At 34.1% G+C, this 26,233-nt stretch overlaps 1 protein-coding gene across 1 annotated transcript in view; it reads right to left on the reverse strand.

Annotated features, from left to right (window-relative positions):
* Positions 1–819: 819 nt before the first annotated feature.
* Positions 820–26,233, reverse strand: part of IREB2 (iron responsive element binding protein 2) — a 55,918-nt gene continuing 30,504 nt past the window's right edge. Inside the window, exons 6-22 of the mRNA XM_079128871.1 lie at positions 25,658–25,727; positions 24,969–25,152; positions 23,857–23,996; positions 20,432–20,603; positions 19,134–19,231; positions 16,676–16,792; positions 14,858–15,017; positions 13,596–13,731; positions 12,530–12,614; positions 12,013–12,169; positions 11,590–11,714; positions 10,041–10,145; positions 9,801–9,943; positions 7,302–7,449; positions 7,097–7,219; positions 4,776–4,961; positions 820–3,909 (exon numbers count right to left, since the gene is read on the reverse strand). Of these exons, the coding sequence (XP_078984997.1) occupies positions 3,799–3,909; positions 4,776–4,961; positions 7,097–7,219; positions 7,302–7,449; positions 9,801–9,943; positions 10,041–10,145; positions 11,590–11,714; positions 12,013–12,169; positions 12,530–12,614; positions 13,596–13,731; positions 14,858–15,017; positions 16,676–16,792; positions 19,134–19,231; positions 20,432–20,603; positions 23,857–23,996; positions 24,969–25,152; positions 25,658–25,727 (2,260 nt within the window). The 3' untranslated portion in view covers positions 820–3,798. The remainder of the gene's footprint in view (positions 3,910–4,775; positions 4,962–7,096; positions 7,220–7,301; positions 7,450–9,800; positions 9,944–10,040; positions 10,146–11,589; positions 11,715–12,012; positions 12,170–12,529; positions 12,615–13,595; positions 13,732–14,857; positions 15,018–16,675; positions 16,793–19,133; positions 19,232–20,431; positions 20,604–23,856; positions 23,997–24,968; positions 25,153–25,657; positions 25,728–26,233) is intronic.

Here is a 26,233-nt window from a genome sequence, read left to right on the forward strand (position 1 = left end):
ATATAAGATGCAATTTGTGGAGGATTCAGTTTACCTATAGATTTCATTTTTAGTTGTATAAAAAAGGCATAGACACATTAGGGAGAAGCAGAATCGGCAGGTATAAACTATAAGGAGGGAGACTTCAACTCTTAAATTGAATAAGGGTTTTTACCATCAAAACTTGAATGAATAGCATGGATTGACTGCCCAGCACAGTAGACAGTCTCCATCTCTTGAGTGTTAAAAGGCTGCCCAATTAAAAGATGTTATTTGTATAAAAGCATCCTGCTTTGGGTGAGATTAGTCTTTTCGACTCTAAACTGATTCAATAAATCTGTTGGAACAATCCCTGAATCAAATTCAACTTAAGACTACCCTATCCCTATTTCATACTTTTACTTTAATTTTCATTCATACTTACCCTAGAGTGGAAGGGAACACTAGATATAAGGATAAGAATGACTGTGGATTACATCTGGCAGTTGTGCTGCGAATAGATAATGTCCGAACATTTTGGATAACATATTTGAAGAGCAACTTTTAGATTGCAACCAATTTCTTTTCTTTCTTTTTCTATTTTTTGGCACTGGGGATTGAACTCAGGGGTGCTGTATCATTGAGCTACATCCCCAGCCCTTTTTAAAAATTTTTTAAAAAAATTCTGAGGCAGGGTCTCATAAGTTGTTGAGGCTAACCTCAAACTTGTGATCCTTTTGCCTCAAGCCTCTGGAGTAGCTGAGATATAAGCATGCACCACCATGCCTATCATTTCTTTTTTCTTTTTAGACATAGGGTATTATTTTGAATTACTACAAAATTACTTTATAACGAGTCAAATGTGATAATACAATTTTCTTTATTAAAAATAATTTACAGCATCAGTAACATATACACAATTGTCATCAACTGAACTTTGCCTCCAATATATTTCTATACAATACTTAACATTATTGAACTTAAAACTGTTATACTGTTTTGTTGGCTTTAAATAATAGACAATGATTTATAGATATGTGAGATATATGGTTCCACAGCCACATACTGTGTGTAAAATTGATAGAAACATCAGCACTGTCACCCTTTGGGGGGGAAAAAAAAACCCGAAACAAAAAAAATACCAAGAAAGCCAAAGTCCGTTCCCTTCTCTCAACTTTTTATACTCCAAATCAACCTAAGATAAGGCCAACAACATACAGTATCCTAATACCTTTTCCTAAACCTAAAGCCAAAAAAACCAAAGTGTCCTTTAATTCAACCACAGAAAAATGGCAGTCAAAAAATTTCTTCTCATCCTGTCACTCATCACTATGAGACAAAATGCACACATTGTTACCACAAATGACTCCGATTTAGCTCTTAGCTTTATAGCTCTTAGTATAATTATCAGTGAAAATCCAAGTAATCTGGTGAAAGGGATTCTGCTACCTCTCATTAAAATGTCAGCATGGAGATAAAATAGGAAATAATAACAACAGTCATCCTAGGAACTTTTAAGGTATAAATAACAATGGCAATTCAGTGGCTGGATGACATTTCACTCATTTCATTTAATAGGACAAGCAAAACCCAAAGGTATGAAAATGGCTAGTATGTAGCATAAAGTTTTTAAAGATAAAAAAAAAAATGCTGCTATTGGTTAATAACCTTTGAAATTGTACTTGAGTTCACAATACTGATTTGCTTTCTTGTATGCCTACTATACCTCCTTTACACAATATTTTGGTAACATGAAATTACCCAGATATAGTCAACAAGAGATACATAAAACAATAAAAACCAATAGATGCCACATTTTTGCAGCATTTGGCTAATGGCAGAATTATGATATATACACACACTAGTACTTCTGACTCCTCCCCAAGTTAAAACGATGCTTATCAAACTTATACTTCATTGTATATAAGCAAGAGTTTAAGGGAACCTTAATTTTGTTCCTGAAATACAAGATGTATTTGTATTATTAGTGGACTAGGTAGACTGGAAATGCCAATGTTTTAATTAATAGCCAGCTAGCTTTATCATCAGCTCTTGGATCAGCTGTTTACCATGTCCATAACTCTGCCCATCAACCATAGAGTATGCCTTCGAAATTATACGTGTATTTCCCCCTCCACGCAATCTTCAAAGCATGTAACAGGTATTTTAACATTCAATTTGTAAATTCTCCATTTTTAACTCATGTTTTTAGATAAATTAAAAACACATGCACTGACATATAGCATATATCAAGAACACAATATGATTTTAAAATACCAAGAAAAATATTTATAAAAAATTAAATAAACAAGGGAAGTTGTTTTGTCAAATTCTAGCTCAACTTATTGTCTAAATATATATATGCAAAATATTTTCAAAAGACTGTATGATTGATTCTGTGCAAAGTTCTCAGTGGTCTTCACCTACTGGTTTGGTAGTTTCAGCATTATAGCTTAAAATAAGTAACATTTCATTCTGTGCAACAGAAGCTAATTGTGAAATCAATTTATGAAATGTCATATGAAGATGTTCATGTGAAAAAAATCATCACAATTCACCTTTTGCTGCAAAGCTTAATTTCTTAATTTAAAAAAAGGTACAGCATCTTCTGAAAATAATTATCCAACCTTTTTTAAAAAAAGTTGCCAAATACCTTGTTGACAGAATATTTGATGTGATATGGTAGACACGCATACAGAGAATATGTAATACTCAGCAACAACTTAAGTGTTTTATCCTCATGGTTCACTTTGGTTAAACCAAACAAACCATAACAAAATTAATAAAGAGTCATACATCCCAGGTAAATAATGATTTGAAATGACAGAAAATCAACTTAAAAAATTAAGAAGTATTAACGTTTAAAAAATGCTTAGGGGTGAGCACCCATATAATTTAGGGTGGATAATTTAGAGGTCTAGAGGAAATCAAGTTAGAGTTTAATGATTCAAGTTCTCTTTAGCATCCATAAAAAGAATGTGGAATGTCAGTTGGTGATATCTACAGTAGGTAACAGAAGTAAGAGTATCACTTAAGATGAGCAAAATGTATCTCATCCAATTAATGTAATGTCATCTGAGGCTTGCCAGAGGGGCACAGTGACAAATTACTGAAAAATTAAGGGCCGCATCAAGGCAATACATATTTTCACTGCTAATACAGGGTGCCACATAATGGTTTATATTCTGCAATGGTCCATCTTCAGATGTGGAGGAAACTGTGGCTGGACAGAATGATTTCATTGGGGCAGGATCTATCTCTTGTAGTTAGACTGAGACAAAGGATAAACCTGGTTTATATTATAAAATAGGAATGCCAATCATGTCCAGCTCAATTCTGAAAAGGAATTATTATACTTAAAAAGTCCATTTATAAATCAGATTTCCAATATCCACTATTTTAGAGTCTAATTTGGTTTCTCTCATTTCAACCTGCTACTCTTAAACCAACAAACAGTAGTACAGTTTTATAGGTGCAAAACTAAACAAACAACTTCAGGAAGTTACTCATGTAAGAATCTTTAACACAAGTTCAAATTCTGCCTTTATTTACAAAATGGACTGAGATAAAATATTCGTCCCCCCCAACCCATACTTACAGGTCTCTTCCACAACACACTTCACACGTTGATTTTAGCAATGTTAATAGCACCATTCGTATATTATTTAAAATCAAGAAGATTTCATTTCAGTCACTACATTGATTCATAATCATTTACATCCATGGATGAGATAAGTGAGTATACTGGGACTATCTGCAGCTCCATGGCAAGGATTCCTGGGTCCAGCACAAAAGGCTTTGCAGTTACCAGTTATGAAAGACATCCATGGTGAGTAGATACTATGAGAATTTTCGTGCCACAAAGTTTAATAATCCTCCATGTTTGTACAATGTTATTTCCACATCATTTTCAAATGAAGCAATCACGCTGAATACTTTTCCAGTACTTGTCTTTAAACAAAGAAAAACATCTCATGTGAGTGGTAAAATCTTCAAAGTGTTACTTAGTAATAGTTAAGATCATCTGTCTTCAGGTTCCATCACTATTTGCCACATTTTGTCTGACTGTCCTGGTTATAATTTCATAAATTCTGACTGCCTGAAATCCTCTGCTGCTTGAAAAACACTTGACCACAGGCTTCACAGTTAAGTAGAAAACAGGTATTTTCATCCCTAATTCTAAATAACAAGTATCATACTACCTAGAATACTAAATCAAATGATTTAGATTTTAACTCATTTGTGAAAATTCCTACTATTAATATTAATTTTACACTAAGTTATTCATTGCATGTATCGTCTACTACTATGCCATTTTTACCTTAGTGGTAAAGTCCTACTCTAACCCCCAAACTTTTGCCTTCTCTTTGGGTTAAAGTTAGATCAAAAGAGCTGAAAAATAAGAAGAGGAAGTTGGCACATATAAGTGGAAGTCAAGATTTTACTCCATATGTCTTTTATCTGGACTAAGCATTCAGTTCCTTTCTACTTTCCTCAAAGAACATGAACTGTATTTACCTAGTTTAAGAATACAGGAAACGGGCTAGAGTGGTAGCTCAGTGGTAGAGCATTTGCCTAGCACGTGTGAGGCACTGGGTTTGATCCTCAGCACTACATAAAAGTAAATAAATAAATAAAGGTATTGTGCCCATCTATAACTAAAAATATTTTTTAAAAAAATGTAAGACACAGTCATCTTAAACTATGACTTATGTGCACTAACTGATAATATGCAATTTACAACTGTTCCTTATTGAATTTATAACCATCTACTTGGGTACATGGTACACAATCATATATGAGAATTTTAGAAATACCTTTATGTTTAATGAAATTCCAGGAGATAGTTCTTCAGGAAATGTTAAAGAAAATGTTTCTCTGCCAGAGAGACCCAAGGAATCTGCATTTTCTCCTGGAAGGAACTCAAGTGGAGCTATGCCAATTCCAATCAAATGATCTTTGTGTATTTTTTCATAACTTTCAGCCAAAACAGCTTTCACACCCTGTAACAAATGTATATTGTTATGTCCTCCAATTACTCTGAAAGTTGATTTATTGAGCATTTTAAAAGAGAAGTATCTACTTCGAACTTTTTGTAAATACTTTTGACCTTATACCCTATACTGAGGTCAATGTTGTATCAAAGTTAATTACAGCAGACTTTTATAAATTATTTTTGTGTTTTAAAAAGTCCCCTGTTGTTCTGACTGTCCCTGCCACTCCAGGATTAAGCACTGTGTGCCTACTACATAGGAAGAGCTCTCATATAAGAATCTTCAAGATAAGTTCAAATTTTGCCTGTATTTACAAAAGTAGGTGGTGGCTCTGACATCATGTAGACTCCTCAGAAGGATTTCCGTTTAAACATGATAGATCTAACATATGTTCATCAACCTTCTCTCCTGAAATGCCATTTAAATAAAGAAATAAAGATCTAAGCTCATAGCAACAAAGGGAATAGGATGAGAAAATTCTGTAAATATTCAGAAAACAGAAATAGGCAACTGATCTAGCAGACAGTGTTGAAACTAAAGTACAATGAAATTAGAGAGTGATCTCAATAAGGTCAGTCCGTAACACAGGATCAGGAAGTTTTGAGATTAGAGATGTATAAGTGTTTCAGAACACTGGGGTACTGGTTAAAAGTGTACAAAAAGCAGTAAGCTCTCTAGCTCAATCTCCAGAATGAAAAAGTAAAATGTTTATTCTTTGGAGAAAATGAATTAGAGAGGCTATAGAACTTTTTTTCATTATTGTTTAAGAAGACTTTTAAGACATTTTCCCCCTTAATCACATATTCCTCCCTCACTTCCCCATTCCTTTTAAAATTTTAATACCACAAACATTCTGTATATTTGTTTATGTACTATATTTATCAGTACTTTATATATAAAAATAGTAAGATTCTTTTATTTTTTTAACCAGCTAAGAAGTAATTTTCACTCCTCGGGAGGCCTCACCCCTGCCAAGAACACATGAACATAGGGGGAAGGCTGGCCTCAGAATGCTAGGTTGGGATTAAGCTGATGTCTGCATTCTGAATTGTCTCTTTCCTTAAAGAAATTGAATGGCTTCAGAGAATATACAGGTAATGACAAACAGGCTTCCAAATGACAAAGTTAGCTTATTATCCAGCATAAGATCTACTAATAGACAAAATTCAGATCATAACCATTTTTTAAATGTCTTTCTAAATGGATAGCCAGAATCACCTATTATATCAGGGAAGCCTCCAACACAAAAATAAGACAAAACTTTTTTTAGAATAGAAGGAACCTACACCTGTAATACTTGTAATTAATACCTCAGAAAGATGAGATAATCTGGTTTATTCCTACAATTCCTCAGAGGATTTACATTTTAAGGAAGAGATTAAAGATTCAAAAAGAATGAAGTAAGGGGGCTGGGGCTCAGTGGTAGAGCACTTGCCTATCATGTGTGAGGCACTGAGTTCAATTCTTAGTACCACATAAAAAATAAATGAATAAAATAAAGGTCTATCAACATCTAAAAATATATAAATATAAAAAAATGAAGTATGAATAATAGACTATGAAGACTATACTTTGGCCAGTTGTTTTATAACTACAACTATAAAGAGAAGTACTTTTGAATACAAAATGGCAGCAAGCACATGTCTTTTATGCCTATTTGCCATGCAACCAAGAAACCATCTGAAGAAAAATGTATTACTAGCAGATAGCCAGGCACCATCATCTCCTATCTTGGAGGGGTGTGGGTGTCTGAGAGAGAGGTGGGGAAGAGGAGGGGGGCGGGGAGAAACTTCGCCTACTACCTCTAAGTCTCTTAACACCTAATGGAGAAAATCAGTGGAAATTTAATGAAAGTAGGAAAGTACAAATATCAAAAGGTACAAATAATTATTATGTAGCCATACTTTAAGACAAGATCTCCTTTCCCTCTGTCACACTGACTTTCTCACATATGATGTAGGCTTAATCAAATTCGAAGTATTTAATACAACTAGATGAATACAAAATATCTGAAATCATTGAAATGAAACCCATCAACATAAGGTCACCCAAATAAGCAAAATAAACTCTGACAGATGTTACTGACAAAAGGGAATATTAAAATTTCTTTTAAGCTAATGAAGATAAATTTAAAATATCAATACCAGTAAATAAGGTCCTTTGGCAGCCCAGTCTCTTGAATTTCCTGAACCATATTTCTTTCCTGCTAAAATAATCAGTGGGATACCTTCTTTCTGGTACAGTTCTGCAGCTTCAAATACATCTAGCTGTAGATCAAACAGACACAAATCTTTAATACAAATTCTGATCTTATGAGCAACTTCCTAAATACTGTGTATATGTCCTTACCGTTTGTCCTGATGGAAAATGAACTGTTTTGGGAGCTGGTTTTCCAATAAATTTATTAAAAAGCTTGATATTTGCAAAAGTGCCTCTTGTCATCACAGCATCATTACCTCTTCGGGCTCCATAAGAATTGAATTCACGAGGGGTAAGGCTACAAAAAGGTTATGAAAGTCAGTTTTCACTCCAGATGGAAAATAATCACACATTATTGAAATGTAAAACTTATTCAAACCCCCCCCTTTTTTTTAATTGTGGAAAAATCTCAACCTGCTACAAAAATAGTGAAAACACAACAGTGAAATGTCTATGAGCCTAACGCCAAGCTATAATAAACAACTCATAGATTCCTTTTTCCTCTATAATCACCCTTATTCAATTAATAAGCAGCAAAACTCTTATCATATTCTAACTGTATATTTCGATGTTTCTCTAAAACATATGGATTCTTTTAAAAACTGCCATCCTTAAGCCTCATTCAGAAACTGAAAATAATTTTTTAAAATATCAGATAGGCAGTCAATAGTCAAATATTCTTGTTTTTCCCAAACTTTTTTTTTTTTTTTTTTTTTTTAAAGCAGTGCTGGGAATCAACCCAAGCCCTCATGCATGTGAAGCAAGTGCTTTACCACTGAGCCATACCCCCGCCCTCCATACTATTTTAGGTTGGTTTGCTCAAATCAGCAAGTAAATACAATTTACACATGTATTCAGTCGATTTCAAGTTTCTTATAATCTACATGTTCCCTCCCTGCCAACCCCTTGTATTTTATTTAAAAAATCTAGGTCATTTATTGTAGTTTTCTATTTGTAGACTATGTTGACTGTAACCCAATGGTATCATTTAACATGTTTTTCTGTCCTCTTATTTCTTGTAAACCAGACATCAGATCCAGTGACTCAGAAAGATTTGGGTTTTTAAATTTTTGGCAGGAATGCTTCATAGGTTACATGTACTTCCACTGGGAGGCACACTATATCCCATTGTCTTTTCCTGGAATGTTTTCAGTGACTGATCATCATTGTTTAGATTGACTAGAAAACACAATAATATTTTAATTTAATCATTCTCGCTTCATTTCTTAGCTGAAAATGTTTATAAAGACAAGCTATCTTTGTTAGCAGAGCACAGTGCTGTATGCATGTAATCTGACCAACTGGGGGGCTGAGGCAGGAGGATCACAAATTTGAAGCAACTTAGCAAGACCCTGTCTCAAAAAAAAAAAAAAAAAAAAAAAAGAAAGAAAAGAAAAGAAAAAAAGGACTGGGATATAGCTCAGTAGAAAAGGGTTCAATCTCCAGTAACCTCCTCCCCTCACCGCCCCCCAAAAAAAAGAAAAGAAACCACAATGTGGGTATGTAGGTATTAGGGATGTTTACTGCCACTGGATTAATTATATAAATGACTTTTTAGAGATATGAAATAACTGGACAAAAGTACTTCAACAATCAACTTTCATCTGCCTCTCATTTGGTCTTTTATATACAAGTTTATGTACTATAAACTAACTTAGTTCAGGATGGGAGTGGTGGCGATTTGGGTGTCTTTTTAGAAAATTCTAACTGATGAGAACTACTGAATTAAATGTACTCAAGAATTCATAATACATTTTAAAAATGTATAACAGATTTTTTTCTTTTCTTTCTTTCTTTTTTTTTTTTTTTTTTTTTTTTTGCAGTTCTTGAGATTAAACCCAGGGCCTTACACATGCTAGGCAAGCATTCTATCACTGAGCTACTCCCTAGCCCAGAAAACTTTTAACTACTCTGTAATAAAAGCAATGTATTATTATTACAGTCAAACCAAGTTATATATCTGATTTTTATCAGATATTTCAATGGAAAGAATCTTATAATTTAAATTTTTCAAGCATCATATAAGCATCTAATACTACAAATTTTGTATTTAGCAAAACTGTCTCTGATGTCGAAACAGTTGTATAATACAATAAGTTTACATCATTACTATGTAGAAGTGAAATAAAATCTACCTAGTTTTAGATTTGTATCTCCTGCATAAATGGCCTTTACATTCAAATGTATTGTTTCTATAAAATTTTAGGATCAAGAAGTTGTCTTTTGATTTGATAACCATCAATCCTAGCCTCATGAATGTACATGTTATAGCTCATAAAATACACATTTATTATACTCCAATAATGGGAAGCTGGTTAGAACCAAATGATTAGGCCTCATTTGGTGGGTCATACAAAGCTCACATTTCAACAAAATAGCTCTGAAAAAGAAAAATCTTGTTTCCTATCAGTTGTTTATTTAGGCTGTATGGGCTCAACTTAGAATAGCCATTTTAATTTCTAAAGTTATAAGACAGGTGCAAAGGTTTCCCCCAGTTCTAGTTCTTAAGTCAAAGATACTAACAATTACCTACGAAAACATTTACTTACTGGATAAAAGAACAAAGCAGAAGCCTCTTATTTTTTATCAGTGAAAAAGAAGATAAACAAACAAACAAAAAAAACCAACCCTGAAACCATGTATACATACCCTCTATTTGTCAAATACTTAGCTGCAGCACTACTCCTAGCAATACTCCCAGCAGGTGATATATGATCTGTTGTAACAGCATCTCCCAAATATAGTAAGACATGGGCATTTTCAATAGGCTGAAGTGCAACTGGTTCTTTGGTCTACAAGGTAAAAGTGTTCAAAGCATTTAATACTTCACAAGGTTTTTTTTAGTCTATAACAATCTTTAAAAAGATCAAACAGAAAAACAGTACTTACCAGTTTATCAAAAAATGAAGGACATCTGATATAGGTAGACTTTAAGTCCCATGGAAACAAAACTGAGTCTGGTGCTTCTAAGGAATTCCACCGCTTGTTTCCCATCTGTGAATATGGTTTGGGTTCATTAACAGAACAAAGATAAAAGAAGTCAAAAAAGAGACTTAGGAAAATGTTCAAGGGATTAATATAATACTTAGATTAGTCGGAAAAGGAAAAAAGCCCTATCCATTTAGAAAGCTCACTCTACCACAATGATCCATTCCATCAACACTTTTTATACCTCGGACTACTTCATCTGGTCTTTCTGATTCTACCCTCTTTACCCAACTCTCAGCACATATTTTCAATATGTTGTCAAAGTGATCCTTTGTTCAAAATGTCCCCATTGCTGCTGTCTCTCTCAGGATCAAAGACTTGTTCTAATGACCTAAAATTCCCTAGGTGATCTGGATCCCCATCTTCCCTGTGACATAATTTCCTACACCATCCTTCCTATTCTTTATGCCCTACTCACACCACAGTCACTGCTGTTCCCTGTGTAAGGCCTTTACTTTCCCTCTATCTGGAAAGTCCTGATCTTTGTTCATTTATGTAGCAGACTCATTCTCTTCCTTCAAAGCTTTGCTTAAATGTCAGCTTTTCAGTCATTCTGTATAAAACTGCAATCTGCTCCCCAAATCTGAAGAACTGATTCTCTTTAATATTTTTCTAGATCTTATTTTTAACATAATGTGTAATTTACCTAATTATTTTCTTTACAGTTCACTGACTCTCTCATGAGAACTTTGTTTTGTTCACTATGTATTCCAACCATCTAAAAGAGTACCTGACACATAGGAGGGCCCCCCAAAAATTTGCTGAGTGTTTTTTTCTGCCTTCATTCATATTGTTTATAAATTTTTGTGTATATGTGTTTGCTTATAGGTGCATAAAAACATCTCTAAAAAGATGCTTAAAAAAGACATCACTGGTTGTTCTAGAGACGTAAAGTAAATGGCTAGGGAACTGGTGAGAGCAAGATTGGGGTTTCTGAGTCATCTGAATAGGAGTGACCAAGTAGGGCAGTTTCTATGATGTGTGCCCACATTTAGGATGCCAAATGTAAGTGGTCACCACATATTTCTAATAAGTAAATAAAATCAATTCTAATACTCTAAGCCATTGTCTTTGTAATTAATAATTTCAGATACAAAGTGGCCACATAGCTCATTAAAAACTATGTACTCAAAATACATAATTAAAAAAAATTTTTTTTGGTGCCAGGGATTAAACCCAGAGGTGAACCACTGAGCCACATTCCCAACCCCTTTTATATTTTATTTAGAGACAGGGTCTCGCTAAATTGCTTAGGGCCTCGCTAAGTTTCTGAAGCTAGCTTTGAACCTGCAATTCTCTTGCCTTAGCCTCCTGAGTTGCTGGGATTACAGATGCAGTGCAACACCAAGCCTGTCTAATTTAAATTTTATTCTAGTCAGAAAGGAAGATGCATGAAATAAAAGAACACCGCAATTTTATCAAACTATTTCAGAAAGAACAAGACACTTACCTCTATCTTCTCTTTTAGTGCTTTAAACATGGATAATATAACATGTTCTTCCTCTACCTGATGAACTTCTTCTCGACTAGGCCAAATATCATGCAGGTAAATGTTCTTGCCGGTAGGGTCAGTACCTGGTTGAAAGATTTTAACTTTTTTTTTTTTTTAAAACAAACAACAAAAACCCCTTAACATGTTCATGTCTTTCCAAAGGCATATCACAGAAACCAAGGACTTAACAGTAGGGTAGTTCAGTCTTAAGCAGCTGAAAGGACTAACTACTTGTATATTTTACATTCTTCTTGTGAACACAGAAATTATTAATTATATGTTTTAAGTTTTTATGAAATTAAAGAATGGAGGTATAGGAAACATTTCAAAAAATAACTTCTGGGGGAACGTACAAGCATGCGCACACACAGGAAAACATACCTAAAGGCTCTGTTTGGAAATCTATATTCACTGTGCCTGCTATAGCATAAGCCACCACCAAGGGTGGAGAGGCAAGATAATTGGCACGAACACAATCACAAAGTCGACCTTCAAAATTTTTGTTTCCAGATAAAACACCACAGGTAACCAAATCTCCCTTTAAAAAAAAAAAAAAAAAAAATTGTGCAAATGAATAAATTTAAGAGCTAATACAAACTTGGATAATCATACATAAACAATCTCTAATATTACAAGTTCTATGGGCATGACAATCAAAAAACATCACTAATTTTTAGGTAAAGAACTACAAATCCTGCAATAAACTAATTCCTTTAATTACTAAGGAACTATGTTAAAAACCTAGAAACAATTCTTGGAATTGTTTTAAATTTCTGAGTTTATTCTTCTCAAAAGGCATAAGGACTACAGAAATATAACAATATATATTTTCTATAATTTAATAACAAAACAATTTTTAAAAATCCACTAAGGTACCTTGCCAATACACATATATTACCTGTTTTACTGCATTTAAAACCACTTCTGATAAGGGTGCTGTATTTCCCACACATGTTGAACAACCATAGCCAACTATTTCAAATCTGCATTTCAAAAAAATGAAACATGAGTGGATAGCACATCACATTTGTAAAGAAAGAACAAACAAGTCTTATCATTCATTTCCATGATTATTTTTTAAATATATTTTTAGTTGTTGATGGACCTTAATTTATTTATTTATATGTGGTGCTGAGAATCAAACCCAGTACCTCACACATTAGGCAAATGCTCCACAACTGAGCTACAGCCCCAGCCCTTCACTGCCATTACTGCAATAAGATTACTCAAAATAATACTCATGACAATGGATTAGACTTCATCATTATATTAATTTCACAACATTTTGAGCAATCAAATTTAATTCTCATGCTTATATGTAGTGAATGCAAAGCTTTGAAGGGCCCTGGTACTTAGGGCATTCCCTCTTAGGTGACAGCACCTATCACCCTACACAAAAAAATTTCTCAAATACCACTTGTTATAACATAACCTTTTAAAAATTTTGTTTTGCACTTCCATGCAATGTGTTTGCTTAAATGGTGAAGTATCAAGACAACTTGGCTACAACAATTTCACCAAAAACCCCCAAAAGCAATAAGGTACTCTGTTATGAATAAATCTTTTGATTCTCAACCAAGTAAGCTGGAGAAGGGTACCCATCAATAATTCCAAGATGATATAGCTAAAAGATTGTAGGCATAATACTTGTAAATTACTTTGTTGTTCTAAGAGCAAAAACATCTAAAATTTCTCAGGCTTTCAAAGGAATTGATAATTTATATAAGATTATCCTGAAGCTGAGTGATCACATATTCTACTTCCAAGTAGCCAATGCAATGCATTGTTTATTGGAAATGCCCTAGGTGTGCTGACTGACAAGGGGTCAGAAATTGTGTGGTAATGGCGAGGTAACAAGTAGAATTACAGCATGTTTTTTTCTATCTTCTCTTTGTATATGAAAAGCTCTAATAATCAGTTTCAGTACCTACTGACACCAATGTCAATATAAAACTGTCACTTACCCAAGCTTACTAAGATATGGTAATACTCCACTTGAACTGAGGTAATGTGTAACCATCCCACTGCCTGGAGATAAACTTGTTCTTATGTAAGGTTTAACACAGAGACCAGCTTCAACAGCCTTTTTGGCCAAAAGACCTGCAAAGTCAACAAATGATGTATTTATTAATGGAATGTTTCTTTCTCTCTTTTATATTAGAGTAGGAAGCAAGAAAGGATTTATTTAGCAGATTAGGTTCAAAATCTAATTAGAGTAAAAGTCCAAATTCATATATTTATTACCATTATTTTGTCCATTTTATTCTACTGACTTGCTCACTTAAAACAAATTATAAGTTATAGTAGATATACCAGCATATACACTGTAAATTATTAAGGTTTGGGTTGACACCATGGCATCATACACATAAACAGAAATGTACACATATAAGAGGTATGATTAAATGAAACTTTTTGTCATTGTTTTAAGAAGTGGGGATGGAACCCAGGGATGCTTTGTCACTGAGCTACGTCTGCAGTCCTTTTTAAAACTTATTTCGAGATAGGGTCTTGTTGAGTTGTTGAGGCTGGCTTCAAACATGCAATCCTCCTGCCTCCTTCTGAATTGCTGGGATTATAGGCATGTGCAACCGCATCCAGTTAAAATGAACCTTTTTTGTTACTGCTTTTTGCTTTTGGTATTGGAGATTGAACCCAGGAGTGCTCTACCACTGTTCTACATCCCCAACCCTTTTTATTTTTTATTGTGACACAAGTCTTGCACTTGGATCCTTCTGCCTCAGCCTTCCAAAGTGCTAGAATTACAGGTGTTATGTCACCACACCCAGCTAACTGAACCATATTTAAATACTATAGTCGTAATAAACTCAGGGTAATTTAATTCTACACATGGTATATACAAATTGATTTCATTTACAGTCTTTGTCAATAATCTTTCACTTCCTTTAAAACTCTCAAAGGAATCCTCTACACTGGGATAATAAACTTCTTGTAGAAACCCAAGAAATATCTGCTAATTATACTACTAAATTAACTGAAGAAACAGACCTACAACCTATAACTAACAGATATGTAAGTTATAGTTTTTAAAAAATTACCTCTGTATCATAAAAACAAAATTAACAATATAAATCAAATTCAGGCTTCTTAGGACCTAATTAAAATCTTAAAAACTCTATCAAACAGACACTGATATTCATGACTACAACAGAGAAACAAAACACAATTTTAGGACAAGAAAACGTGGTTATAAAACACAACGTACCTGCAGCAAGCATGACAGATGGATTGCAATTATTGGTACAACTGATAACTGCAGCAATAACCACTGATCCATGAGACAGCTTATATTCACTTCCTTCATAATGAATAGAGATGGTATCATTTTGTTTTTCAGGTGCAATTTGGAAGCCTTTAAATCCAACCTATATGAATTTGCATATAAATATAAACTAAACATCATGGATTTGTATAGAAAAAAAGACTGGTAAAAAATACAATAGACACCTGACATCTGATAATTCAAAATTCAAAGTTCTATTTGTAACTGACACTGAGAGTCCATAATGTTCAGTAGTTAAAATTCAGCTGAAGTGTGATTTGAATAATCATGATATGAATTTGGTGGTTTTTATAAGCAAAAACTTATCTACTGGACTGGAGTTGTAGCTCAGTGGAAGAGTGCTTGCCTAGCATGTGTGAGGCACTGGGTTTGAGTTTTAGCACTGCATATAAATAAATATATTAAATAAAAAGGTCCAATAACAACTAAAAAAATTTTTTAAACAAAAAAACGTTATCTACTAAGTAAATCCAGCCAACTACCCAGAACCCAGATCTTTTTTTTTTTTTTAAACCAGGGCTTGAGCGCAGGGTCATTTAACCACTGAGCCACATCTCTAGCCCTTTTTTGTGTTTTATTTAGAGACAGGGTCTCAGTAAGTTGCTTAGGGCCTCGCTAAGTTGCTGAGGCTCGCTTTGAACTCATGATCCTCCTGCCTCAAACTTCCTAAACTCTGGGATTTTAGGAGTGCACCACCATGCCTGGCCAGAACCCAGATCTTAATTGGCCGTGCTCTTGTCTATTCATTCTTTCTTACAGTAATTCTCAAGAAATGGTACAAACTCTTTTCTATTCTGAAGATTTGCTCCAAAATAATCCTGTGTATGAATGCAAAAAACGAAACAAGATTGGCTATGTAGTAATTGTTGAAGCTGGGTGACAGGTACACAGCAACTCATTACATTATTTTATTTCTGTACAAGTTTAACATTTTCCAAATAAAAAGTGAAGAAATCATAAAAAGAAAGGTTCTGAAGCTGGGCACAGCGGTTCACACCTGTAATCTCAGCTACATGGGAGGATCCCAAGTTTGAGGCCAGTTTTAGCAACTGAGAGCCTGTCTCAACATAAAATATAAAAAGGCTGGGGTACGTAGCTCAGTGGCAGAGCAAACCGGGGTTTGATCCCCAGTACCATAAAGAGGAGGGGAAAAACAGAGGTTCTAAAAAGCAAGCCAACTCTTAGTTCTTGTAATAGAACAGAGAAAACAAGACTAACACCACGGTTCTCAGAAAATATAAAGCCCCAAAAGTCAAAGGAGTCAACTGTTATTCAGTTATCCTTTTCAGATTTTAGGTAATTTCATAGTGATGTTCTTTTAGTCTGGGAAGTCACAAAGTTCTAGAACAGTACAATCTAATAAAACTTTGTGGTGATGTAAATACTCTGTATCTGTGCTGTTCAATCCAAGAGCCACAGTCACATGTAGCTACTTAGCACTTGAAATGAGACTATTATGACTAAGAAAATTAATTTTAAACTTTATTAAATTTTAAGTAAATTAAAATTTAATTTAAAAAATAGACAAGTCAGTCTTTGATCCTCACAGTAGAACCAGGAATAAGCTCACCAAATAAATAACCTACACAATGGACAGAAAGGGAAAAAAAAGTACTGCTGGTATATGCCATAATATATAAAATAGATTTGAGTTTATGGGTCAATCCCATAAACTTGTTGCTTCTTTACTACTTAGCACAAAGCATGTTTATCGATATAAATAACAATAAAGTAACTGACCTTTTCATTTAAGCAAGCCTGAAAATCACTTTTCATGTCTGTCACAGCAACTCTATCCTGAGGTCTTTTTGGACCACTGACAGATGGAACTATTGAATTCAGATTAATCTGGATCACCTTGGAAAACAGAAGAGGAAGAGAAAGAATTAGGAGAAGGAATCCTAAGTACAGATTCCAATTCAAGCATTACTTTCTGAAGCAGAACGAGTACATTTGCATTTATTTTAATATAATTTGCTTTAGTGGTGAAACACTCCTCTAGAAATAGACTAAGACAAACTTGTTTAAATTTATGAAACATGATAATTTACTAAAAGAAAGATGAGCAGATCAGTGCAAATCAAACTACCACAACACTAAATTGTATAATCTATATAAAATTTGTGGTTCCCCAAATGTTCTCTCTCCTTAAACATAAACACTGTAGTAACATATCTCTGATGATAGAGTAGAGGCCCATGCCAGCTATCATGTACTGCCTCATAATTCCAAATTCACACTTGGTTTGCTTGGAGATCAAGGAGGTAATGCATATTAACACATTTCAACTTTATCAGCTTCCATGATGTGAAACTTGGTCAACAGAGGGTGCTGTAGGGACACAGCAGAGAAAGAGTTTTCTCTACCTGGTTCCAAAGGGTATTGCTTTTATTTATTCTTTGGTTAAGAATTATCGTGGCTGGGTGTGGTGGCACACACCCGTAAACCCAGCAACTCAGGAGATGAGGCAGGAGGATTACAAGTTTGAGGGCTGCCTCAGCAACTTAGCAAAGTCCTATCTCAAAATAAAAAATTAAAAAGGGCTAGAAATGTAGGTCAGAGGTAAAGTTCCCTGGGTCAAATACCCAGTACCAAAAAAACAAAACAAAACAAACAAATTAAAAAACCCCATGAAACAACAACAATAACAACAACAAACCACCCCCCCCCACTTCCCAAACAGGTTTCTATTTCTTTCTTTCTTCTTTTTTAAACCATTTCCTTCGTGCATTTTATGTGGGTATAATCAATTTGAAACATTCTCTTCACTATGGCTTTCGCCATTATTTAATATTCCTGTTAATTGTGACTGATTCTAACTATGTTTTTTACTTTCATTTAATAGGTTCAGGTCATCCTAGTCTTTGTTTAAAGTATGCATTTAAGAGGTTTCTTTTGAAATCAACATCCTGATGGATTTTGGTTTTATTACTTAATGTGGTCAGTTTTGTTTTTTTTTAATAGCCATATTTTTCCTACCACCATATTTTATTCTACACCCCAGTTTTCCCATTTAATTTTTCTTATTCTTTCCATTTATATTTTTTAAAAAAATGTGGACAAAAACAGTAGATTCAACGCAGGTCAAAGGAATCAAAAAATCATCACAAAAAGTTAAAAGACTTACCCAAAGTGTCACACAAATTCAATTCCAATGTATTCTACACTGGCCTTTAAGAATATTTACTGTGCCAGGCACTATTTTAGAAGCTGTGAAAATAATACCAAAGTTTCTGTCCTCATGGACTTTATTTATTTGTATTCTAATGGAAAGCCACACAAAGAAGTATACATATTAATAGTGTGCATTGGGTGGGGATATGCTAAGATAAATAAAGCTGAGTTAAAAAACTGGATTTTCGGGCTTCAGCTGGTAGAGTGCTTGCCTTGCAAGCACAAGGCCCTGAGTTCGATCCCTAGTACAGCAAAAAAAAAAAAAAAAAAAAAAAAAAAAAAAAAGTGGATTTTCGGGGCTGGGGTTGTAGCTCAGTGGCAGAGCGCTTGCCTAGCATGTGTGAGGCACTGGGTTCGATCCTCAGCACCACATATAAATAAATGAATAAAATAAAGATCTATCACATCTTAAAAAAAACTTTTCTTAAAAAGTGGATTTTTCCTGTTTAAAAAAAAAAAAGCTTAACAGTCAACCAAATGCTTGATAACACCAACTCTTCAGAGATCCTCAATACATGATTTTTATTTTGAGGTACTGGGGATTAAACTAGGACCTCACTTATGTTGGCCAAGTCATCTCTACCACTGAGCTACACCCCCAGTCCCCTTAATACACTCCTAGAAATACATTTTATTAAAAGTAAGTCTTTCCTAAATGTGAATTCTGCCCGTTTCAACAGATAATACTTGCTTAGATTGTAAAATATCTTTAAAACTAACATTTACGGCCATATAACCAAGTACCTCTATAACAATGGAATAGTCATAAACCAGATGCAACCATCAGTAGAAAAATCTATGTAAAATTATGAAAACCAGATGGATCATAAATACCATGAATTTTGTATTTAATATAAGAATTCTATGAGGTACACATCACATTTTAGAGATTAGGTAAATGAGGAAAAAGGCTAAATAAATTGCCCATTCAGTTAATAAGTTTTAGAGCTAGGACCTAAACCCAATCGGCCAGATGCCACAATTTACATATCTATTTACAACTGGGTGGGTTATTTGCATATACCTGGGAATATTCAGGTTCTGAAGAGTTCTGGTCATTTTGAAACAATTTCACAGCTTTAAGGTATGCTTCCATTGACTTGAGTTTGGCTTTGTCAAAACCTAAAAAGGAACAAGAAGAAAATCTAGTAAGGAAATCAAATCTTCAGAGTAATGGTGTGAAATTCCAGTGACAAGCAAGAAACAAATACAGTATAACACTTCTCTTTCATCTCATCCCTGAGAAGCCACCGTTTGAGAAAGCCCAGATTATATTAAGATACCACATATAGGTGTAGTGTCTAACAGTTCCAGCTGAGTCCCCAGCAGACAACCAGCATTCACTGTTTTATGTGAGAAAATAGGCCTTCAGGATTCTAGGCCCTAGTTTTCAAGTCGTTCAGGCCCCAGACATGAAGCAGAGAAAAGCTCTCTCACCATGCCCTGTATGAATTACTCAACTGTGAGGCAATAAATAATTATTGCTAGTTTAAGTAATTAAATTTTATTAAATTACTCAAAATTTTAGGGTAATGTGCTGTAAAAAGCAACAGATCACTAATATCTTAACTCAGATTAATATGTAAATAATGAGGCACCTCTAAGCATTTCTCTCTTGAAGTTCTACCAACCAAACTCAGATGAGAAAGTTTTGCATTTTACAGAAAACATTCCTTCTAGGGTTTCATATGATTTGTCATTTATTTTGCCATTTGGTTCACTTGCTTATAATAATGTGCCCCAAACTTAAGAATATATAGAATATATCCCCCTCTAATCAAATATATCTTCGATTAAAGAAGTAGTTCAACAATGATCTCTTCATAAAAGAAAAAATAAAAACAGATCTATCTACTTCTCAAAGAACAGAAGCCTTATGAAATCAGTATATTCTGTTTTTGCAGGTAGGTACCTTCTATTTTGAATAGTCAATAGATTTGGAAACTGTAATCCTATGTGTTGTTTTTGGCAAAATTATGTGCTTCCTATTCTTTGGAAAGAATTCTGTCCCACACTCTTGTCTGGTGGCTCTACTCCTGGCTATAGAATGAAACAGCTGTGAATATGCTTGAGCCTGACTTCCATTAGAATTCATTATGGGGAAAAACAGATGTGAGAACTACTGGTTTGAATAATTCCTTTAAGTTGCTGTCAATGAATGATGGGGGCTAGTTTTTAAGGATACAACACTCTTAGAGACATCTGATACAGTTTAAAAGTCACTGTTTCAAGTCAATTTCAGGAATATTAAATAACGTGTGATATAATCTATGATAAAATATTGTCAGAAAGACACATTGAAAATTCAATGTTTATTCTTACCTGTATGTTCTAAATGTTTTAATGTCACATTGTCAACAGGGAAAAAGCTGAGAATAGCACCATATTCTGGACACATGTTGGCTATTGTAGTTCGATCTACGATAGATAATTGTGAAACTCCACTTCCAAAAAACTCAACAAACTTTCCAGCTACTCCTACTTGCCTGAGGTGCTATATAAGGGAATACAGACACACACAAAAAATCAGCAATGGCAAGATTAGCAAGGATTTCCTGAAAACTATAAAATCTAATATTTAACCAATACTATTGATATTGAAGGAACCAGATCCTTCAATGTTCATATGAAACATAAACTCATTCTGGTTTTAAGGTATTTTAACATAATTAAAAAATGGTCCAACGTTAGCCAGGCGCACATCTGTGATCCCAGCAGCTTAGGAAGCTGAGGCAGGAGTCTCGTGAGTTCAAAGCCAGACACAGCAACTTATCAAGGCCCTAAGTAACTCAGTGAGACCCTGTGTCCATATAAAATACAAAAAAAGGCTGGGGATGTGGCTCAGTGGTTAAGTGCCACTGGATTCACTGCCCAGTACCAAAAAAAAAAAAAAAAAAAAAAAAAAAAATCCAGTGTCATTGTTAAGAGTCAAAAGGGCCTGAAAACTCAAGATGGCCAAAATTCACGTTAAATGCCTTTGAAATCTGGATACAACACAGACCCCATGGTAGCCCTGTCGAGGCTTTATTATTTCCTTTTTTTGCAGTATTTGGTATCGATCCCAGAGCCTCACAGATACTAGCCAAACCCTATATACTTAAGTTACTTCCCCAGACATTTTTTGAGCCAGGGTCTTGGTAAGTTGCACAGGCTGACCTTGAACTTCAGATCCCTGCCTTAGCCTCCCAAACAGCTGAAATTACAGGCATGAATGTTTTTTCTTTCTTAGCAGCACAAAAAAAGGTGCTTCTAACCACTGATGGCATTGTAGATTTAATGAAATAATGACTGTATATTAGGTTTAAATTATATATTGAGTATCAAAATTCTTCAAATTACAACTACTGATCCCAGTACTTACTGCATTATTAACTATAGGTAAATTCCATTTTGGTAGGACTTAACATGTGGTTTCAAACTTAATTCTAAAATCGTTCTTCTTATGTTAGTACCAAGTAACCAAAACAACTACTCTTCAAAATTGTAAAGTAGATGTCTCAGGTTGGCATGGAAACAAGGCCTACGGTGAAACAATCTTCACCTATGAATGTAGAATCCTAACATTTAATAGGTGCTCAGGATACTTAATCCAAATGCCTTTTTTATAGATGTAAAAAATTGCTGGGCACAGTAGCACACACCAGTAATCCCAGTGGGAGGCTGAGGCAGCAGGATTGCAGGTTCAAGGTCTCAGGAATTTAGCAAGACCCTTTCTCAAACAATAAAAAGGGCTGGGGATGTAGGTCAGTAGTAAAGTGTCCCTTGGATTCAATCCCCAGTATCACAAAATAAATAAAGGTAAAAACTCCAACCTCAGGGCTGGGGTTTTGGCTCAGAGATAGAGGGCCTGTCTGGGTTCAATGCTCAGCACCACATAAAAATATATAAAAATAATGGTATTCTATCCATAACAAACAAACAAAAACCACCCCAAAACCCCCACCATATTCATAGCCAGGGTTCCCTCCCTTGGAGTCCTTCCTGTACTGTGGGAGCCTTAAAAAAAAAAACTCCAACCTCAAAGAAAGGTGTTTTTTGTATTTATGGCTATACTTCTAGGTGAAATACTGATTAGAAATACTAAAGCAAATGCTGTCATTGTCGAATTAATTAGGTATCACAATATGTAGTTTAGAAAACAATGAGATTAATTCTATAAAGATCATGAATAAAACAGAACCTCAAAAAAGAACTAACATTGAATAAATGTAAACATACAAAGATTAAATTTCTCATACAATAAGCTAAAATGTCAAACACACAGATAATAATATTGTTAAGGAGAAAAAAAAACAGCTGGGGGGGGGGTCTAAACACAGTGTTAATTTTCAAGGTATCTGAAGAATTGATTTCTCTAAAAACAAAATAAGATGTTCTTTTTCCTTTAGGAATAATCCTACAATTCTCTATTTAACATCTTGATCTTTGGTACCCTACATTGAATCAATCATTTCCCCAAGATGCCAATATTTTTTCCTAATTAGGGAAGAAGAATCAATACCAAATGCTGAGAGGAAGGCATTATCATTTTCTCACCCTGTGGAGTTTCCTGAAAGTCTTCAATAATTTAAACAAAAATGCTAAGAATCTGGGATCCATATTAGAATTTTATGTGGGACATTTTCCAGGAGTAATCACTTTTAAAAAATGAGACTTAATAATTATTGAAAACTAGGAATTTAGATTGGAGAATTACAACTTATTTACTAGGAAACTCTTGAGCATCATGCATCCAATATTTTAAAAGTTCAGAGAAACAGTTTCTACATAATACTTCAAAAAATGTTAAAATAGTCAATAGGAAAGTCTGATACTATCACATTTCTACAGTTCTTAATTTTGTTTTAATTTTTAATTTATTTTTGGTAATAGGAACTGAATCCAGGGGCACTTCACCATTGAGCTACATCTCCAGTCTCTTTATTTTTTACTTTGAGACATACTGCTAAATTGCTGAGGCTGGTCTCAAACTTGGTTATCTTCTTGCCTCAACCTCCTGAGGTGGTGAGATTTTAGCCCTAATTCACCAGTCCAGGTATAGCCCTTATTTTTGAAAACATTATCTAGTAGAGTAATGATTTCTGAAGGGCAAACAATTCAAATAAATATTAAAGAAAATATAAGCAGACTTGTCCTAAATATATTTTAAAACTTCATGTAGTCAACAAGTATTTATTGAGGCAATAATTTATATGGGTTAACAGCATGATTACCTGGGTCAGAATTCTTGTTCTACCACTTAACCCTTCAGCCATAAGGACCTCTGTTAAGTGATTGAGCCTCATGTATCTCCGTTTCCTCAGAATTAAGATATAATAGTACCTATCTCAACAACTAGGGGATGGAGAAAGAAAGAGAGGGGAGGACAAGAGAGGATTGTAGGGAGGGTGGATATGATTAAAGTAGAATAATATGCATGTATGGAAATGTCACAGTGAAACTCATTAATCTGTATCACCGATAAGTTAATCTTTATAATAAAAATAGTATTTATTTCATAGTCTTATAATGAGGAATAAATGTTAACGTGTCAAATAAATAATGACAAAATTTTTTGTACTTATTACTACACATTAAATGTTACATGCCTGTTTTTATTACTATAATGGTAACTATCATGATGTGGCTAATAATGTAATAAATCTAAGGTTAGAGGGATGAACCAAAATCCCTGCTCTCGTGGGACTCCTCCACTTACATAAAAATAATATCCCCTAAGTCATATAATTACTGCAACTCTAACTTACCTTTGTAATGCCAAGAACAACATCTATGGATGTAACAAAAGGGTTGGATGATCCAGTTAACTCACATCCAACCACCTCTGGTAAAGTAAGAGAAACTGGCAAACCAAGCATAACTGCTTCTGTTTCAATGCCGCCAACTCCTAGTGATAAGAATAGGTTTATTAGCATAGTACATTTAAAGATGAAATTTGCTCTGTAACATTTAAAGCTCTAGGAGTTTCACAAATTTGACTTACACAGTGCTTTACAGAACACTGCTATTACTCTGACCACTAAACTTTTGACATTCTCCAAAAAATGACTTCATGCATGTGGTTGAAAGAACTGATGTTTATGACTTTATATTAAATTTAACATTTAATATTTATGTTAGGCACTGTACTGTGCTTAAGACACATATATGAATACAACTCATATCAGTCATTCTTAAGAAAAGCAATCTAATGAAAAAGAAAAAAAAAAAATCAACCATTGTAACACCCCATAAAAGAATAAGTACAGAGTAGGGCATTCTTAACTCAGTGAGAGGAGTTAAGGCTTTCAGGAAGCAACTGAACTCAATCTTGAAATAAGATTTAATAGTAGCCATATTTCAGCAGTAAAAGGGTGGTCACCAAATCCATTAGGTACATTAAGAGCACAATCCATTCAGGATAATAAATAACTAGTTTCAAAAGATAAAATAAACAAATAGTCTCTAAGATGGGTATAGGTGAATGGTCAAAAAGGCACCAGATTGTGAAGGGCTTGAATAAAATGCCCTTAAGGAATCTAGATTTATAAAGGCAGCCAGGAGAAGCTACTGAAGGACTTTAAACAAGAGATTAACAGTATAGCTACATCAACACTGTCAACCACTACCACCACCACCACCACCACCAATGCAATTACTTCCCAACGGTAGTAATGTGCTGGCCCTGTGCAAATTTTTCACAAATCCTCTTTTACTACACAAGTCACAAACTCCCTGAATTTAAAATTTTTGTTGTTGCTGCTATGATTGATGAAAAACAGAGCCTCAAAGAGGATATAAAGACCAGCTACTTGTTCTTTGATAATGTTACTAACTGCATTCCCCAAAAGAAATTAAATATATTTGGTAATTTACTTACCCCACCCAAGAATCCCCAAACCATTCACCATGGTTATATGAGAATCTGTGCCAACTACACTGTCTGGGAAAAGGAAGTCCTTTTCTTCAAATACAACTCTCGACAAATATTCTAAGTTTACTTGATGAGCCATTCCAGTTCCAGGAGGGATGACAGCCACATTCTTAAAAACTCTTGAACTCCACTGCGTTTTGTTTAGATTTAAGAAGTACAAATATTAGTATATCATATAAGCTTATATTCATAATCGAGATACAAACAAATGGATACTAAAATATGCTCACCAATATTCAATATGGTCAAAGTTTATAGTACATACTAAAAAAAAAAAAAAAACATGCAAAATCTGAACCAAAACATTAATTTTGTAAATTATTAAGACAAAATTAAATCAAAGAAAATGTTCAAATATTCTAGATATGTAGCAGTATTTAACTGTGATCCAAAGATTTTTAGCAAGGAGAAGTGCTTGGGAAAGCCCAATGTACAAGGCCCTCCCAAAGTCACTGCTTCATCTTTTTTTAATATACTGGGGTTTCCAATAAGATTTTGGAATGCTATTATTTTGGTACAAACAAAACAGTTCTAATACCATAAAATCTTTAAAAACCACTAGTCCACATATAAAGAACTGTACTTATCAATATTTTATAAATGTCAACACAAAAACTTCCCCAAATCATTTATACCTTGAAAAACTGAAGCCTCTCTCGATTTCTGCCAAATTCTACTTCTTGATTTTTAAATACTGTTTCAGGTCTAAAAGCAAGAAAAGCTGACATTAAATGTATATATTATAAGAAAAAGACTTACTTTGTTTCTAAGTCTTTATTCTTATACATACTTATGCTAACATTAAATATATCTGTGGAAGAACCATTTACTAGAATTTTCAGAATTTTCTCTTCAACAAAGTTCTGCTTTCCATGACACACTAGACAGCTACAAAAAGGAGTTAGGGTTCAAAACTGTACTTAAAATGCATTATTGTGAGAGACTTGTCTAAGATTAAAAATAAAATGGTAATCACTGTTGGATTTTCTACTGCAAGCAAACAGAAGAGTAGTAGCTTACTCAACAATAAATACACACTGGGTTAGGGTTGTAGCTCCGTAGTAGAGCGCTTGCCTAGCATGTGTAAGGCACTGGGTTTGATTCTCAGCACCACATATAAATAAATAAATAAAATAAATAAAATAAATGTACATTGACAACTAAAGAAAAAAAAAGTTAAAACAAAAAACATTTTATTCATCTCACCCAAA

The sequence above is a fragment of the Sciurus vulgaris genome, assembly GCF_902686455.1.
Source record: "Sciurus vulgaris genome assembly, chromosome: 2".
Classification (NCBI taxonomy): Eukaryota; Metazoa; Chordata; class Mammalia; order Rodentia; family Sciuridae; genus Sciurus; species Sciurus vulgaris.